Source organism: Tursiops truncatus, chromosome 14 (assembly GCF_011762595.2).
Source record: "Tursiops truncatus isolate mTurTru1 chromosome 14, mTurTru1.mat.Y, whole genome shotgun sequence".
In the NCBI taxonomy this organism is placed as follows: domain Eukaryota; kingdom Metazoa; phylum Chordata; class Mammalia; order Artiodactyla; family Delphinidae; genus Tursiops; species Tursiops truncatus.
In genome coordinates this window covers 53533194-53551061 of record NC_047047.1, presented here as the reverse complement: position 1 = coordinate 53551061, position 17868 = coordinate 53533194, and the positions used below count along the sequence as shown (strand labels likewise).

Genomic DNA, 17868 nt, shown 5'->3' with positions numbered 1-17868 from the left:
ATGCCCACTTTCTGGAGAGTTTTTATCATAAATGGGTGTTGATTTTTATCAAAAGCTTTTTCTGCATCTATTAAGATGATCATATGGTTTTTATTCTTCAATTTGTTAATTTGGTGTATCACACTGACCAATTTGTGGGTGTTGAAAAATCATTGCATCCCTGGGTTAAATCCTACTTTCATGATCATAGTGTATGATTCTTTTAATGTATTGTTGGATTTGGTTTGAAAGTATTTTGTTGCAGATTTTTGCATCTTTGTTCATCAGTGATATTGGCCTGTAATTTTCTTTTTTGTGTGGTCTGGTTTTGGTATCAGGGTGATGGTGGCCTTGTAGAATGAGTTTAGGAGTTTTCCTTCCTCTGCAATTTTTGGAAGAGTTTCAGAAGGATAGTTGTTAACTCTCCTGTAAATGTTTGATAGAATTTGCCTGTGAAGCCATCTGGTCCTGGACTTCTGTTTGTTGGTAGTTTTTTAAATCACAGTTTCAATTTCAGTACTTGTGATTGGCCTGTTCCTATTTTCTATTTCTTCCTGGTTCAGTCTTGGAAGATTGTACCTTTCTAAGAATTTGTCCATTTCTTCTAGGTTGTCCATTTTATTGGCATATAGTTGCTTGTGGTAGTCTCTTATGATCCTTTGTGGTGTCAGTTGTAACTTCTCCTTTTTCATTTCTTATTTTCTTGATTTGAGCCCTCTCCCTTTTTTTCTTGATAAGTCTGGCTAAAGGTTTATCAATTTGTTTATCTTTTCAAAGAACCAGCTTTTAGTTTTATTGATCTTTTTTATTGTTTTCATCTCTATTTCATTTATTTCTGCTCTGACCTTTATGATTTCTTTCCTTCTACTGACTATGGGTTTTGTTTTTTCTTCTTTCTTTAGTTGCTTTAGGTATAAGGTTAGGTTGTTTGAGAGTTTTCTTGTTCCTGGAGTAAGATTGTATTGCTATAAACGTCCCTCTTAGAACTGCTTTTGCTGCGTCCCATAGATTTTGGTTTTTGTTTGTTTCTTTGTTTTAATTTTATTAATTTTTTACACAGCAGGTCGTTATAAGTCATCAGTTTTATACACAACAGTGTATACATGTCAATCCCAATCGCCCAATTCATCACACCACCACCACCACCACCCGCTGCTTTCCCCCCTTCGTGTCCATACGTTTGTTCTCTACTTCTGTGTCTCAATTTCTGCTCTGCAAACCAGTTCATCTGTACCATTTTCTAGGTTCCACATATATGTGTTAATATACGATATTTTTCTCCTTCTGACTTGCTTCACTCTGTATGACAGTCTCTAGATGCATCCACGTCTCTACAAATGACCCAATTCCTTTCTTTTTTATGGCTGAGTAATATTCCATTGTATATATGTACCACATCTTCTCTATCCATTCATCTGTCGATGGGCATTTAGGTTGCTTCCATGACCTGGCTATTGTAAATAGTGCTGCAGTGAACATTGGGGTGCATGTGTGTTTTTGAATTATGGTTTTCTCTGGTTATATGCCCAGTAGTGGGATTGCTGGATCATATGGTAATTCTATTTTTAGTTTTTTAAGGAACCTCCATACTGTTCTCCATAGTGGCTGTATCAATTTACATTCCTACCAACAGTGCAGGAGGGTTCCCTTTTCTCCACACCCTCTCCAGCATTTGTTGTTTGTAGATTTTCTGATGATACCCATTCTAACTGATGTGAGGTGATACCTCAATTTAGTTTTTTTTTGTTTTTTTTTTGTTTTTTTTATTATTATTATTTTTTAACATCTTTATTGGGGTATAATTGCTTTACAATGGTGTGTTAGTTTCTGCTTTATGACAAAGTGAATCAGTCATACATAAACATATGTTCCCATATGTCTTCCCTCTTGCGTCTCCCTCCCTCCCACCCTCCCTATCCCACCCCTCCAGGCTGTCACAAAGCACCGAGCCAATATCCCTGTGCCATGCGGCTGCTTCCCACTAGCTATCTACCTTACTACGTTTGTTAGTGTGTATATGTCCATGACTCTCTCTCGCCCTGTCACAGCTCACCCTTCCCCCTCCCCATAACCTCAAGTCCGTTCTCTAGGAGGTCTGTGTCTTTATTCCTGCCTTACCCCTCAATTTAGTTTTGATTTGCATTTCTCTAGCAATTAGTGATGTTGAGCAGCTTTTCTTGTGCCTCTTGGCCATCTGTATGTCTTCTTTGGAGAAATGTCTATTTAGGTCTTCTGCCCATTTTTGGATTGGGTTGTTTGTTTTTTTAATATTGAGCTGCATGAGCTGTTTATATGTTTTGGAGATTAATCCTTTGTCCATTGATTTGTTTGCAAATATTTTCTTACGTTCTGAGTGTTGTCTTTTCATCTTGTTTATGGTTTCCCTTGCTGTGCAAAAGCTTTTAAGTTTCATTAGGTCCCATTTGCTTATTTTTGGTTTTACTTCCATTACTCTAGGAGGTGTATCAAAAAAGATCTTGCTGTGATTTATGTCAAAGAGTGTTCTTCCTATGCTTTCCTCTAAGAGTTTTATAGTGCCTGGTCTTACATTTAGATCTCTAATCTATGTTGAGTTTATTTTTGTGTATGGTGTTAGGGAGTGTTCTAATTTCATTCTTTTACATGGAGCTGTCCAGTTTTCCCAGCACCACTTGTTTAAGAGACTGTCTTTTCTCCATTGTATATCCTTGCCTCCTTTGTCATAGATTAGTTGACCATAGGTGCGTGGGTTTATCTCTGGGCTTTCTATCCTGTTCCACTGATCTATATTTCTGTTTTTTTGCCAGTACCATACTGTCCTGATTACTGTAGCTTTGTAGTATAGTCTGAAGTCAGGGAGTCTGATTCCTCCAGCTCTGTTTTTTCCCCTCAAGACTGCTTTGGCTATTCAGGGTCCTTTGTGTCTCCATACAAATTTTGAGATTTTTTGTTCTAGTTCTGTAAAAAATGCCATTGGTAATTTGATAGGGATTGCATTGAATCTGTAGATTGCTTTGGGTAGTATAGTCATTTTTCACAGTATTGATTCTTCCAATCCAAGAACATGGTATATCTCTCCATCTGTTTGTATCATCTTTAATTTCTTTCATCAGAGTCTTATAGTTTTCTGCATACAGGTCTTTTGTCTCCCTAGGTAGGTTTATTCCTAAGTATTTTATTCTTTTTGTTGCAATGGTAAATGGGAGTGTTTCCTTAATTTCTCTTTCACATTTTTCATCATTAGTGTATGGGAATTTGCAAGAGATGCAAGAGATTTCTGTGCATTAATTTTGTATCCTGCAACTTTACCAAATTCATTGATTAGCTCCAGTAGTTTTCTGGTGGCATCTTTAGGATTCTCTATTTATAATATCATGTCATCTGCAAACAGTGACAGTTTTATTTCTTCTTTTCCAGTTTGGATTCCTTTTATTTCTTTTTCTTCTCTGATTGCCATGGCCAGGACTTCCATAACTATGTTGAATAATAGTGGTGAGAGTGGACATCCTTGTCTTTTTCCTGATCTTAGGGGAAATGCTTTCAGTTTTTCACCATTGAGAATGAAGTTTGCTGTGGGTTTGTCATATATGGCCTTTATTATGTTGAGGTAGGTTCCTTCTATGCCCACTTTCTGGAGAGTTTTTATCATAAATGGGTGTGGAATTTTGTCAAAAGCTTTTTCTGCATCTATTGAGATAATCATATGGTTTTTCTTCAGTTTGTTAATATGGTGTATCACATTGATTTGTGTATATTGAAGAATCCTTGCATCCCTGGGATAAATCCCACTTGATCATGGTGTATGATTCTTTTAATGTGTTGTTGGATTCTGTTTGCTAGTATTTTGTTGAGGATTTTTACATCTGTATTCATCAGTTATATTGGTCTATAATTTTCTTTTTTTGTAGTAGCTTTGTCTGGTTTTGGTATCAGGGTGATGGTGGCCTCATAGAATGAGTTCACGGGTTTTCCTTCTTCTGCAATTTTTTGGAAGAGTTTGAGAAGGATGGATGTTAGCTCTTCTCTAAACGTTTGATAGAATTCACCTGTGAAGCCATCTGGTCCTGCATTTTGTTTGTTGGAAGTTTTTTTTCTATAGCCTTTTAATATGATTTTTTAAATTAATTAATTTAATTTATTTATTTTTGGCTGCGTTGGGTCTTCCTTGCTGCGTGCGTGCTTTCTCTAGTTGTGGCGAGTGGGGGCTACTCTTCATTGCCATGCGCGGGCTTCTCATTGCGGTGGATTCTCTTGTTATGGAGCATGGGCTCTAGTCATGCGAGCTTCCGTAGTTGTGGCTCACGGGCTCTAGAGCACAGGCTCAGTAGTTGTGGTGCCTGGACTTTGTTGCTCCGTGGCATGTGGGAACTTCCCACACCAGGGCTCGAACCCGGTCCCCTGCATCGGCAGGTGGATTCTTAACCACTGCACCACCAGGGAAGCCCTTGTTGGAAGCACTTTAATCACAGTTTCAATTTCATTACTTGTGATTGGTCTGTTCATATTTTCTATTTCTTCCTCTTCAGTCTTCGAAGGTTATACCTTTCTAAGAATTTGTCCATTTCTTCCAGGTTGTCCATTTTATTAGCATAGAGTTGCTTGTAGTAGTCTCTTAGGATGCTTTGTATTTCTGTGGTGTCTGTTGTAACTTCTTTTTCATTTCTAATTTTATTGATTTGAGTCCTCTCCCTCTTTTTCTTGGTGAGTCTGGCTAATTGTTTATCCATTTTATTTATCTTCTCAAAGAACCAGCTTTTAGTTTTATTGACCTTTGCTGTTGTTTTCTTTGTTTCTATTTCATTTATTTCTGCTCTGATCTCGATGATTTCTTTCCTTCTGCTAACTTTGGGTTTTGTTTTTTCTTCTTTCTCTAGTTCCTTTAGGTGTAACATTAGGTTGTTTATTTGAGATTTTTCTTGTTTCTTGAGGTAGGCTTGTATGGCTGTAAACTTCCCTTTTAGAACTGCTTTTGCTGCATCTCATAGGTTTTGGATTGTCGTGTTTTCATTGTCATTTGTTTCTAGGTATTTTTTGATTTCCTCTTTGATTTCTTCAGTGATCTCTTGGTTATTTAGTAACGTATTGTTTAGCCTCCATGTGTTTGTGTTTTTTACGTTTTTTTCCCTTTAATTGATTTCTAATCTCATAGCATTGTAGTCAGAAAAGATGCTTGATATGATTTCTACTGTCTTAAATTTACTGAGGCTTGATTTGGGACCCAGGATGTGCTCTATCCTGGAGAATATTCCGTGCGCACTTGAGAAGAAAGTGTAATCTGCTGTTTTTGGATGGAATGTCCTATAAATATCAATTAAATCTATTTGGTCTATTGTGTCATTTAAAGCTTCTGTTTCCTTATTTATTTTCATTTTGGATGATCTGTCCATTGGTGTAAGTGAGGCTTTAAAGTTCCCCACTATTATTGTGTTACTGTCGTTTTCCTGTTTTACAGCTGTTAGCAGTTGCCTTATGTATTGAGGTGCTCCTGTGTTGGGTGCATATATATTTATAATTGTTATATCTTCTTTTTTGGATTGATTCCTTGATCATTATGTAGTATCCTTTCTTGTCTCTTGTAACATTCTTTATTTTAAAGTCTATTTTATCTGATATGAGTATTGCTACTCCAGCTTTCTTTTGATTTCCATTTGCATGGAATATCTTTTTCCATCCCCTCAGTCTGAAGTGGGTCTCTTGTAGACAGCATATAGATGGGTCTTGTTTTATCCATTCAGCAAGCCTGTGTCTTTTGGCTGAAGCATTTAATCCATTCACGTTTAAGGTAATTATCGATATGTGTGTTCCTATGACCATTTTCTTAATTGTTTTGGGTTTGTTTTTGTAGGTCCTTTTCTTCTCTTGTGTTTCCCACTTAGAGAAGTTCCTTTAGCATTTGTTGTAGAGCTGGTTTGGTGGTGCTGAATTCTCTTAGCTTTTGCTTGTCTGTAAAGCTTCTGATTTCTCCGTCCAATGAATGAGATGCTTTCTGCGTAGAGTAATCTTGGGTGTAGGTTCTTCCCTTTCATCACTTTAAGTATATCGTGCCACTCCCTTATGGCTTGTAGAGTGTCTGCTGAGAAATAAGCTGTTAACCTTATGGGAGTTCCCTTGTGTGTTATTTGTCGTTTTTCCCTTGCTGCTTTCATTAATTTTTCTTTGTCTTTAATTTTTGTCAGTTTGATTAATATGTGTCTTGGCATGTTCCTCCTTGGGTTTATCCTGTATGGGACTCTCTGTGCTTCCTGGACTTGGGTGGCTATTTCCTTTCCCATGTTAGGGAAGTTTTCTGCTATTATCTCTTCAAATATCTTTTCAGGCCCTTTCTCTCTTCTCTTTCTAGGACCCCTATAATGTGAATGTTGGTGCATTTAATGTTGTCCCAGAGGTTTCTTAGACTGTCCTCTTTTCTTTTCATACTTTTTTCTTTTTTCTGTTCTGCAGCAGTGATTTCCACCCATCTGTCTTCCAGCTCACTTATTCGTTCTTCTGCCTCATTTATTCTGCTATTGATTCCTTATAGTGTATTTTTCATTCCAGTTATTGTATTATTCATCTCTGTTCTTTAAATCTTCTAGCTCTTTGTTAAACATTTCATGTATCTTCTTGGTCTGTGCCTCCATTCTTTTTCCAAGATCTCGGATCATCTTTACTATGGTTACTCTGATTTCTTTTTCAGGAAGATTGCCTATCTCCAATTCACTTGTTGTTCTCCTGGAGTTTAATCTTGTTCATTCATCTGGAACATATTTCTCTACTGTCTCATTTTGTCTAACTTTCTGTGTTTATGGCCTCTGGTCCTCAGGCTGCAGGATTGTAGCTTCTCTTGCTTCTGGTGTCTGCCCCCAAGTGGGTGAGGTTGGTCCAGGGGCTTATGCAGGCTTCCTGGTGGGAGGGACTGGTGCCTGCCCACTGGTGGTTGGAGCTGGGTCTTGTCCCTCTGGTGGGTAGGGCCATGTTAAAGAGTGTGTTTAGAGATGGCTGTGAGATCAGGATGACTTTAGGTAGCCTGTCTGCTGATGGGTGGTGCTGGGTTCCCATCCTGTTGGTTGTTTGGCCTAAGGTGTCCCAGCACTGGAGCCTGCAGGCTGTTGGGTGGGGCCAGGTCTCAGTGCCAAAGTGGTGACCTCCAGGAGAGCTCACGCCAATGAATATTCGCTGGGGCCTCTGCCACCAGTGTTGTTGCCCCCGCAGTGAGCCACAGCTGACCTCTGCCTCCCCAGGAAATCCTCCAGGACCTTCCAGTAGGTCTGGCCCAGGCTCCTGTGGAGTCACTGCCTTGCCCTGGATCCCAGTGTACGTGAAACCTTGTGTGCGCCCTCCAAGAGTGGAGTCTCTGTTTCCCCCAGTCCTGTGGAGCTCCTACACTCAAGCCCCACTGGCCTTCAAAGCCAAATGCTCTTGGGGCTCCTCCTCCTGAAGCCAGACACCCCCAGGCTGGGGAGCCTGACATGGGGCTCAGAACTCTCATTCCTGTGGGAGAACCTCTGAGATATAATTATTTTCCAGTTTGTGGGTCACCCACCCAGTGGGTGTGGGATTTGATTATATTGTGAAAGTGCCCCTCCTACCATCTTCTTCTTTGTCTTTGTATGTAGAGTATCTTTTTTGGTAGGTTTGAGTCTTTTTTTGTTGATGGTTGTTCAGCAGTTAGTTGTGATTTTGATGTTTTCATGGGAGGAGGTGAGCTCAAGTCCTTCTTCTCTGCCATCTTGTCTCTGCCTCTCACTGTTGGACCAAAAGAAGATAAAAAGTCACTTCCAGGGTGAGGCCTCAGGGGAAGAGGGAACTATCAGTATATCTCAGTGTCCTGGTGCAGCGTTCCACTGGTGGGACTTGAAATTTAATTGGTTTTCCAGTTGGGGAACCATCCTTGAAGCTGGCTCCCCATGTACCTATTGCTAATTTTTTCCACAATCCCCAACAGATGGTCAATGCAAATCTTCATGTGGTCAGTTGTATCAAATCATCTGAAAGTACCCCTCTCCAGCCAGAGTCCTCCCATCTTTGAACCTTCTGTGTAGTCTGTACTGGTTATTCCTGGGGGCAGCTGCATAGCTACTGTCCCTCCCCAACATCTTGGGGACTCCCTTTGCATCTTTCTTGTGTTGGAGCTTCAGTTTCCTGGATCCTGTGTCTTCCGTTTTCTTGATTTACTCACTTATCTTTGTGGAGCACATTCTTTTGTAGTTTCCTGGGAAAGTATACATGGGTAGTAAACTTTTTGAGACCTTGCTTATCTAAAATGTCTTTATTTTACCCTCACTCTGGATTGAAAGTTTACCTAGGTATAGAATTCTAGGTTGGAACAAGTCACTTAACCTCTCTTTGACCCTAGTTTCTGTGTGAGTCTGGATTATTTCCTTTGGGAGTGACAGAAAACTCAATTCAAACTGACTTAGACACTGTCTTGAATAGTTGTTATCCCCTGCACTATTATACTTTGTCCATATTCCTCTTGTGATGTGTGTCATGAGATATCCTTTGTATTATTCATGTCACATGGTCAGGCTACAGTCTCTAGTATACGTCCATGAGGTTACATGCATTCTGTTCATTTATTTTCTTTTTTTAAAATTAATTTATTTAATTATTTTTGGCTGTGTTGGGTCTTTGTTGCTGTGCGTAGGCTTCATCCAGCTGTAGCAAGCGGGGGCTACTCCCTGCCACAGCGTGCGGACCTCTCATCACAGCGGACTCCCTTATTGCAGAGCATGGGCTCTAGGCGCACAGGCTTCAGTAGTTGTGGCACATGGGCTCAGTAGTTGTGGCTTGCAGGCTCTAGAGCGCAGGCTCAGTAGTTGTGGCGCACGGGCTTAGTTGCTCCATGGCATGTGGGATCCACCCTGACCAGGGCTTGAACCTGTGTCCCCTGCATTGGCAGGCAGACTCTCAACCACTGTGCCACCAGGGAAGTCCCTGTTCATTTTTTTTCTTTTTTTAAGCTTTTTTTTTTTTTAATTTATTTTTGGCTGTGTTGGGTCTTCGTTGCTGCACACAGGTTTTCTCTAGTTGTGGCAGGTGGGGGCTACTCTTTGTTGTGGTGCGTGGGCTTCTCATTGCGGTGGCTTGTTGCAGACCACAGGCTCTAGGTGTGCGGGCTTCAGTAGTTGTGGCACGCAGGCTCAGTAGTTGTGGCTCACGGGCTCTAGAGCGCAGGCTCAGTAGTTGTGGCGCACGGGCTTAGTTGCTCCGCGGCATGTGGGATCCTCACGGACCAGGGCTTAAACTTGTGTCCCCTGTATTGGCAGGCAGACTCTCAACCACTGTGCCACCAGGGAAGTCCCTGTTTATTTATTTTCATGCAAATGCATTTGTTTATGCTGCCACCACCTGCATGTTTGTAAGTTTCCATACAGATACACAAAGTGTGCTGCATTTTTCCTCCTCTTCTGTCTCTTTTTATTCTTCACATTGATATTGCACTCACTCATGCCACAGGTTTTGGTAATATATATAAGGTCATTTTGTTTTCCTGTGATAATACTGAACTTATTACTTGTAGTTTTGCGTCTGTGGCTTTAATATATTATTCTAAGGCATTGTCTCAGCAGTTTTGTCCTATGAATTACATGGACCTTCTTCCATTATTCTCTTTAAAATTTTTTCTTAATATCATACCTAATGACATCTCAATTTATCCAGACCTTTCTCTCTTGTTTTCTGTGCTCTCATTTGATTGTCAAGTTTCTAGGCATGGTCTTCTGATCCTCTTGACATGTTTCCTCTCTTTTCAAGGGATAATCATTCTGTGTAAACTATTAAATACAGAATGGATAAACAACAAGGTTTTACTGTATAGCTGAGGAACTATATTCAATATCCTGTAATAAACCATAATGGAAAAGGTAAAAAATAAAGCTTGCAGAAAAAAATTTTTTTAAAGGGTTAATCATTCTAGTATTCCTAGAGTGTGGCCCAGAAAACTTTGTCACTGACTAGTCTTTCACTTCCCAGAGCTCACTTTCTCACCCTAAACCTGAATCTCTAGGTGGTAGAAAAGTGGGAAGGAAGCTATCCAGACCTCTACATTTTTACTTTTCCAGTTTCCCATAGTCTAAGATCTGGTTGTCAGAAGGTGCTTTCCAGGGTCCCTTAAAGGATAGCAAACACTAGGCACACATCTTCCACACACATCTTATCAATCGTGGTGCCTTTTTCTGCTGAGCCTGAAGATGACATCTGATCCACAGCATTCTAGGAAAGTGCTGGCGGTTGAGATACAACAATCTGTTTGTCATTTCTGACCCTAGTAATGTCATTTATCTCCACACAGATTAGCAGAAGTCACCCAAAATCCATGGGTTGACAGGTGCACAGGTATAGCATACCCTTTAGATCAACAGAGAGCTAATTTCACATAGAATAATCATTTAAGGGGGCAGTTAATTAAGAAATAATGTTGATGACAGTATTAACATTCTCACTAAGACATGATTGAAAAATACCCAGATGAAAGAATTTTACATGTGAAATGAATTATTTTATTTTTTATCACCTAATATTAGAATAATTACATTTTGAAAACAATATTTAGACATTTTGTGCAAATTCATGGTCATGGAACCATTGAGCTTGAAGTTAATGAACTAATTTTATACTTAGCTAATACCATATTTAGTGTGAGTTAAAAAGTACTTATATTGATCTAGGAAAAATTATAATAGTAAATATAATTTTAAGTATTTTAACTTTTATTTCATAATTTGAAACTATTAAGGTCTTCTACCTCAGTTGAGTATAAAAGCCAGGATCCATTTAAATATCTAAGTCAGCATCTAAGTCAATAAGTCAGTATCTTAAATAATATTCATATTTTATATTCAGTTAGTTCACTTTTAGGAATCTCATTTAAGGAATAATTGAATTGTTACAATGATGTTTGTCAAAGGGCTGTTTATTGTTGTGAAAAGGACAGCATATCCTTTGGAACACTTTAGTAGCAAGAGACCCCTCCCCACTGACTGTAAGTTTCCCTTGTTTAGCCAAGGATAAAAAAGGTTTTGGAAGTGGCCGTACAGAGCAGGAACAGATGCATCCTATCTTCATGCAGCTTTGCTTGGCCCACAGAGTTTCTGCCAGAGACGTAGAACTGCTGGTGACACTGTCTAAAAAAGGTTGAGGCTTGCAGCTGCTGAAATTCATCTTATTTGGGGTTTATATTACAGACCTTCCTCGACTTACAATGGGGTTACATCCCAGTAAGCCTATCATAAGTTGAAAATACCGTCAGTTGAAAATGCATTTAATACATCTAACCTAACCTACATCATAGCTTAGCCTAACCTACCTTAAATGTGCTCAAAACACTTATATTAGCTTACAGTTGAGCAAAGTTATCTAACACAAAGCCTATTTTATAATAAGGTGTTGAATATCTCATGTAACTTATTGAATACTGTATTGAAAGTGAAAAACAGAATGGCTGTGTGCATACAGAATGGTTGTAAGTGTATTGGTTGTTTACCCTCGTGATCGAGGGGCTGACTGGGAGCTGCAGCCCACCATCATGAGAGAGTATATTAGTGCATATCATTAGCCCGGGAAAAGGTCAAAATTTAAAATTCAAAGTGTAGTTTCTACTGAGTCTATATCAATTTCACATCATCATAAAGTCAAAAAATCATAAGTGGAACTGTCCTAAGTTGGGGACTGTCTATTTTATGATATTTTATATATATATAGTGTATATAATACTACTTTATTTCTGTGCTTCATGCTTCTACCTGTTAACAGACATGAGGCTTTCAGGAACTAACTTCTGCATCAGTGAAGCTACATCTTTACCGGGCAGCGTCAGTGCTCAGGTAGCCTGAGCACCCCTCTGTTTCCAGCTGTGTCCCAGAAGGATGGATGGACTTTGGAGGCCTCTCACTAAAGCTAAAGAGTTATTCCTGTGGGAGTGGTTAGAGAATGTGTTGTTTGTGTGATTTTGGAAGTGGTACAATTTCCAGTAGTGAAATGGTTCAAAATAGAACCTTGAAAGTGACATGTAGCAGAAGTAAAGTGAAGGAAAAAGTCTCTTGAGGAGGCAAAGGGGACTGAGAGGTCGGGGTCTTAGGGGGGTTGCCCGTGCCCATGTGGGTGTGAAGTTAACAAGACTAATGACAGTAGCTGAGAGGGAGAGGGAGACTGTAAGCCAGAAGAGATGGCACCCATGAGGGTAGACTGATACAAGCCTCTAAGATTCTTGCCAGAGAAGAGAAGTAGAGTAATTGTTTACTCTACTGCTGTGATTGAAGTAATAGAAGGGAAGATGGGATTCATTTTGATAGTCTTTAAATGAACTTGTACTGTGTCAGTGCTTCTTGGACTAGGAAACCCGGGGGTCTGTGGATGCATTCTCAGAGCGCAACAGTTTACTAGTGAATTTTTTTAATTTGGTTCATTATTTTAATGGTAATCTAAAAGTTGACTTCAGTGCCCAGAGTTGAGTTTATTTGGAATTCCACCAAGTAGTCTTATACATTTAAGTGAAATTATAATAAAAATAATTTAAATCAACACTATGGGATCATGAGAACTTGAGAAAATTGGCTAGATATTATCTAAGATTCCTTCCAATTCTAAAATATAGTAATTCTGTATACTTTCTTGTACCTAGAATACATTAATTTTTAGGTATTATAGTCCTCATTTATTTAAAACTTTAAAAATATTCTACATGTACACATTCGGTAAGGGATAATTAGAAGATCTTTATTTTCTTAAAAAAAATTAATCACCTACAAAGTTACCACCTGGAAACATTCACTGTTAACATGTGATGTCTCTCTGGATTCATTTTTGTATTTTTTTCTCTCTCTCTGTATCTATGCATATTATATATGTATGTGCATCTCAAAGAAGTAGGAAAAGAAGCTTTTTAACTGAAAACAGGGTCATGCATAATCTATTATGCATGTCTTACCATGTCAGTATGTATATTCCTATGTCATCATTCCTGTTAGCTGCATGTTATTCCATTATACGGATTGCCGTTATTAATATAGCCAATCAGTTCCCCATTTGGGACATTTAGATTGTTTCTAGTTTTTCACTCTGATATAACACCTACCAATAAATATCCTTCAATAATATATATTTTTAGTACTATTCCAATTATTTATATATCTCATTACCAAAAAAAGTCATTCAATTTGATCATAGCCCAGATATAATCTGGAGTCATTTATTTATGATTATCTCTTTTTTTTGGTAAATATTATAGCTTTCTTGGCTTAAAAAAACACATGTATAATAAAATAATCTGTGTTTTTGGTAGAGTCCACAGTTTTCCAAACTGCTTTCTTTGGATCCTGAAGGTTTCCTTCGGTAGAGCTTTCCCCTCTGCTTCTCTTTTGTCTATTTTCTTGTAAGAGATTGTTTGTTTAAAAAAAATAGTTTTAAGAAAACAAACACAATGATTTAAACCACTGAGCCAGTCCCTGGTTAAGATGTGAAGTTAAGTTTCATGATTAGTGGCAGAGATGGGATATCCTATATGCCATCCTATATATCCTTACTCCTAAAAAGAAATTTAGAATAAATACATCTCCTAGAAATAAAACAAACCCAAAAAAGTACTCTAACCTGGTATCTGGATTGCTTACTTGGAACATATTTTCAACATGTCCTTTATTTGTATGTTATCTTTTTTTATTTCCACTTCAACAAATTGGAATTAAAACATGTTAGAAGACACTAATCATCAGCTTAACCAGTAATTAGCATTGATGAGTAGAGAGAAAATTTAAGACAGCTGCCAAGTTGACCACTAAAATGAGGTTTGATTTGCTAGTATTTGTCATCTGTGGGACTTTATAATTATAATAATAGCAGTGTAGTTGCACTCTGATGGAAAGTTGACAGTTAACTTTTTCTACTCATCAAACTTAGGAATAATTCTGAAAGTTTCTAGTTTCCAGGTAATTTATCATTCAAGTGATTAAAAGCTATTTTGGGCCACAATTACGAACAATAATAAAATTTTACATGTGGATGACATTAACACAGTATTTCTTTCTTTTTGAATTTCCAGGGAAAGACTACTATTATTCTAAGGTGTCTTGACAGGTAAGTGTTAGGTTAACCTCTAGACTACATTTGCTTTTTCTTGTTGCGTAGGGCAAGTTAGAATCTAAAAGACATACGGAAAGAGAATAATTTTGAGGCCGAAACAAAATATTTTAATTCTTAGTGAATCCTTATTATGGCTTTTACAATCTCCTTTAAAGATAAAACCAACAACAAGCAAAAAGAAATTGTACAGGATTAATATTGGATTTCCTTATTTGGGGGGAGAAATTAACATAATTACTCAGTCTACCATAGTACTTGCTTATTTTGGCTCTGCTACTCTGATATTTAAACTTTTTAGTTCTATCTAGTTCATGACTGTTTGAACATTAATTACAATCTTCGAATTGCTCATGGGTATACTTTTTTTTTAATTTATTTTTATTTTTGGCTGCATTGGGTCTTCGTTGCTGCGCGTGGGCTTTCTCTAGTTGCGAGCGAGGGCTGCTCTTCTTTGCGGTGTGTGGGCTTCTCATTGCAGTGGCTTCTCTTGTTGTGGAGCACGGCCTCTAGGCATGTGGGCTTCAGTAGTTGTGTGGCTCTCGGGCTCTACAGCGCAGGCTCAGTAGTTGTGGCGCACGGGCTTAGTTGCTGATCTTCCTAGACCAGGGCTTGAACCCGTGTCCCTTGCATTGGCAGACGGATTCTTAACCACTGTGCCACCAGGGAAGCCCTCTCATGGGTTTACTTTTGAAGCACATTATTGGTCTTTAAACTGTGCATGTTACCATTTGTTTTATATACTTCCTAATCTTCTATACCATAGAAGCATGCCACCAGATTAAGATTTAGGATTATGATTGGTAGGTGTTGCAGGAAGTTGATAAGGAAAGTCTTGTTTGTTTGTAGCTCTCATTAGCTAAATGATGCCTACGTTTGAACCGTGATTTCAGATTGAGAACTGTATAAAAATCTTTCATTGATGTTGCCGTTAAATTGATAGTCATTAGGTTCCCAGCTCCCCACATCAAGGCTGAGCACAAACCTGCTGTCAGTGCTTCCCACGTGGCCTGCATGCAGAGAGCTTGTGCCCTAACATGGCCACCAACACTGCCAGCACCTTCTCTACTCCCCCAACAGTGTTGCTAGGTGCTGCCACTACATGCAGGTGCCATTATGCTCTGCAGTTGCTACTAAAGATGGTATTTTGAAGGCTTATTTAATTTTTTTTTTTTTGGCTTATTTAATTTTTGTATAAATTCTTAATCATTTTTATCTCAATGTGTTATACAAGGTGTAACTTCTCTACTAATCAAAGTTTTTAAGAGGAAGCAAAAATAAATCAGGTAAGATGATAGCGTAAGAAAATAATTCCACCCATGATGGTAATACTACCTGTCTTTTATTGTGCAGGGATGAGCCACCAAAACCAACCTTAGCCTTGGAATATACATATGGAAGGAGAGCAAAAGGACATAACATAGTGAGTGTCTTTTTGGTGATGCTGCGCTACACATACATGGAGAAGTGAGGATACTGACGTTGTATTTTATATTTTCCATCTTACATACAATCGTTGCACATATCCAGCTGTACACTTCATAGCTATGTACTTTTTAACTCAAATGCAACTCAGCACATATGAAGCCAACCTAACTGTGGGGAAATATTTTGGCCTTCTCATTTGTTATGTCTTAAAATGCTTGAATTGGATTCCTTTGTAACTTTATTGTACAGTTTTTTGGCATATTTTCTTCTTTCAAATGAGAATAACATCGTGAGTTATCTTCTGTCTTCAAAAAATCTGCTAAAAATATGAATTTGACCTGTGGAATATTTATGAAAAAATACTGGTCAAAATCCAGATTATTAGCATTTTTACAAATACATCTTGAAGTTGGTAATGCTATTTGAGACCACAGGCCCTAATTGGCTATAATCCTGTTTTCACTGTGTTAGTGTATCTACAGAGGAAAATTAGACATTGTTCAGGGTACAGGGAGAACTTATAGTGTATGTTAGAGGAATAAAAATTCCTAAATGGAATTCTCTTTTGGAGTTCTCATATGAAAAAGAGGTCTTTTAAAAAAAAAATTAGATGTACGGAAGAACAATCTAGATTACAGTAGAAGGTCCCATATCTCCCATAACAGAGGCAAATTTTTATAGATTGATCCAGTCCAAGTGTTTGATTATTAGACAGTGTATATAAACAGTTAAAATGGGCTGTTGCTGCTTCCTGGATTCACCAATGCGAAGCTGGTTATTAAAACTGTGAAATTAAAAAGAGGAAAGAAAAAAAGTAATATATTGAGATGGGGGAGGACTTTATTTTTGTGACTCACATGAATTTTGCATGAGTGATAAGCCTAGAAATGGAATTATCCTTTTCATGGGAAACTCTGAGACAACTTTCATAAGCTTAACTTTTAAGAGCTCTAAAAACTTTTCTTCATCCAGTTGTGAATCAAGGGAGATTTTCCAATGCAAACTTATTTCCCCCACAAACATTAATGATTCAAATAGCAACTGCAAAACAATTTTAATGGTTGAGATAACTTGTCAAAAATGCAAAATATATATATTCATCTAAAACTGCTTTAATGACCACCTGCCTCTTCCAAGTTCATGGTATTAGACACATAAAAACTCATGTGATTCTTTTTCACCTATTTGTTTCTGTTAAACTTTGTGCTATCAAGTTGGGCTTTTCCATATTCATTCAAAGATGGGCTTCACATCTTTCTCAGATTTAATGTCTCCTAAAACTTCTAAGTGGAAGAGCTTTATCAGCTCCTCACACAATCTTGGTGTCCTGAAGTTTCCTTAGTATCTGGCCAGAGGCAGAGATGCCATCAGCTAGCTGGTGGTGTAGGAGAGCTGTCATGGAATAGATGGTCTTATTTCCAAGCTACCCAGCCCTTTGGCTGCCCAGCCCTTTCAATCCCCTAGTGTTGGAGTCCTCTAAAAAGGGAAACAGTTGTTGAGTCTCTCCTTGTTCCCCCACCTACCGCTTGTATGGCCAGTGCCAACCGGTTACATTCCCCAGGGAAGTCAGGCACAGACCAGCTGCTTATATACTATTGCCCAGGAAATCCCAGTCTACAGCCCGGACTGCCACCTGTTCTTCCCGTTTCCTCATGTCTTGTCTGTGTGTCTGATTTATTTTGTGAGCTTCTGCCTCCCTCAATTAGGATGTTTTCCTGTTCAACTGTTTTATTTCTATCTAAAATTATAATTGTTTTCAAAAAGATAATTCCAAATGTGTTCAATTTGTTAATTTTATTTCTAATTTGAGTGAGTGTCTGCTACATGTGATATTTACAGAATTGGGGCACAGTTTAATGTCTTCTATTAGGTTAGGGTAGAATTAGGGCATTTAGTACACATGTACATTCTTAATGTTTCATTTTTGTTCTTTGGAATAGAGGTTTTGGTGCATTTTGAGGGATGGAATAGAGAAAGGAAAAAATTTCCTTTCCTTAACTTTCAAAAAATTGCCAAGAAATGGTCTTGAGGACTATAATATCTTGTATCCATAATTATTACTGGCTGGTACTAATGAAATATAAGAACTATTTAAAATGTAAAAACATCAAAGAACATTAATTTGGAAAAACCCTGTTTTTTCAGCCAAAAGATATTGCTCATTTTTGGGAACTAGGTGGAGGAACCTCTTTACTGGATTTAATCAGCATACCAATCACAAGTGACACCTTACGGTAAGTGTGGCCAGCTCCAGGAACAGTTGTTAGTAAGTATCCAGTGGAGACCACAGGATGAATATGAGTAGGCTTTTGTGAACCAGAATTTGCAGGGACGGTTTTATGTTGCCTACAGTTCACTTCCTTTCTAGGTGCTTAAACTGTAATGCTGTCAGAGATTTTAAAAGAACCAAGGTTCTGGCCTGTGCTG

At 38.2% G+C, this 17868-nt stretch overlaps 1 protein-coding gene across 4 annotated transcripts in view; it reads left to right on the top strand.

The window, feature by feature from the left end:
* The window catches only part of DYNC2LI1 (dynein cytoplasmic 2 light intermediate chain 1), a 49460-nt gene that overhangs the window by 8511 nt on the left and 23081 nt on the right, over positions 1-17868 (top strand). For all 4 annotated transcript variants that reach the window (XR_002177920.3, XM_019943226.3, XM_019943228.3 and 1 more), the window contains exons 3-5: positions 13976-14010; positions 15367-15436; positions 17587-17675. Coding sequence is in view for 3 of the 4 variants with exons in the window: in XM_019943226.3 (XP_019798785.1) it covers positions 13976-14010; positions 15367-15436; positions 17587-17675 (194 nt within the window). In the remaining variant the exon portion in view is untranslated. The remainder of the gene's footprint in view (positions 1-13975; positions 14011-15366; positions 15437-17586; positions 17676-17868) is intronic.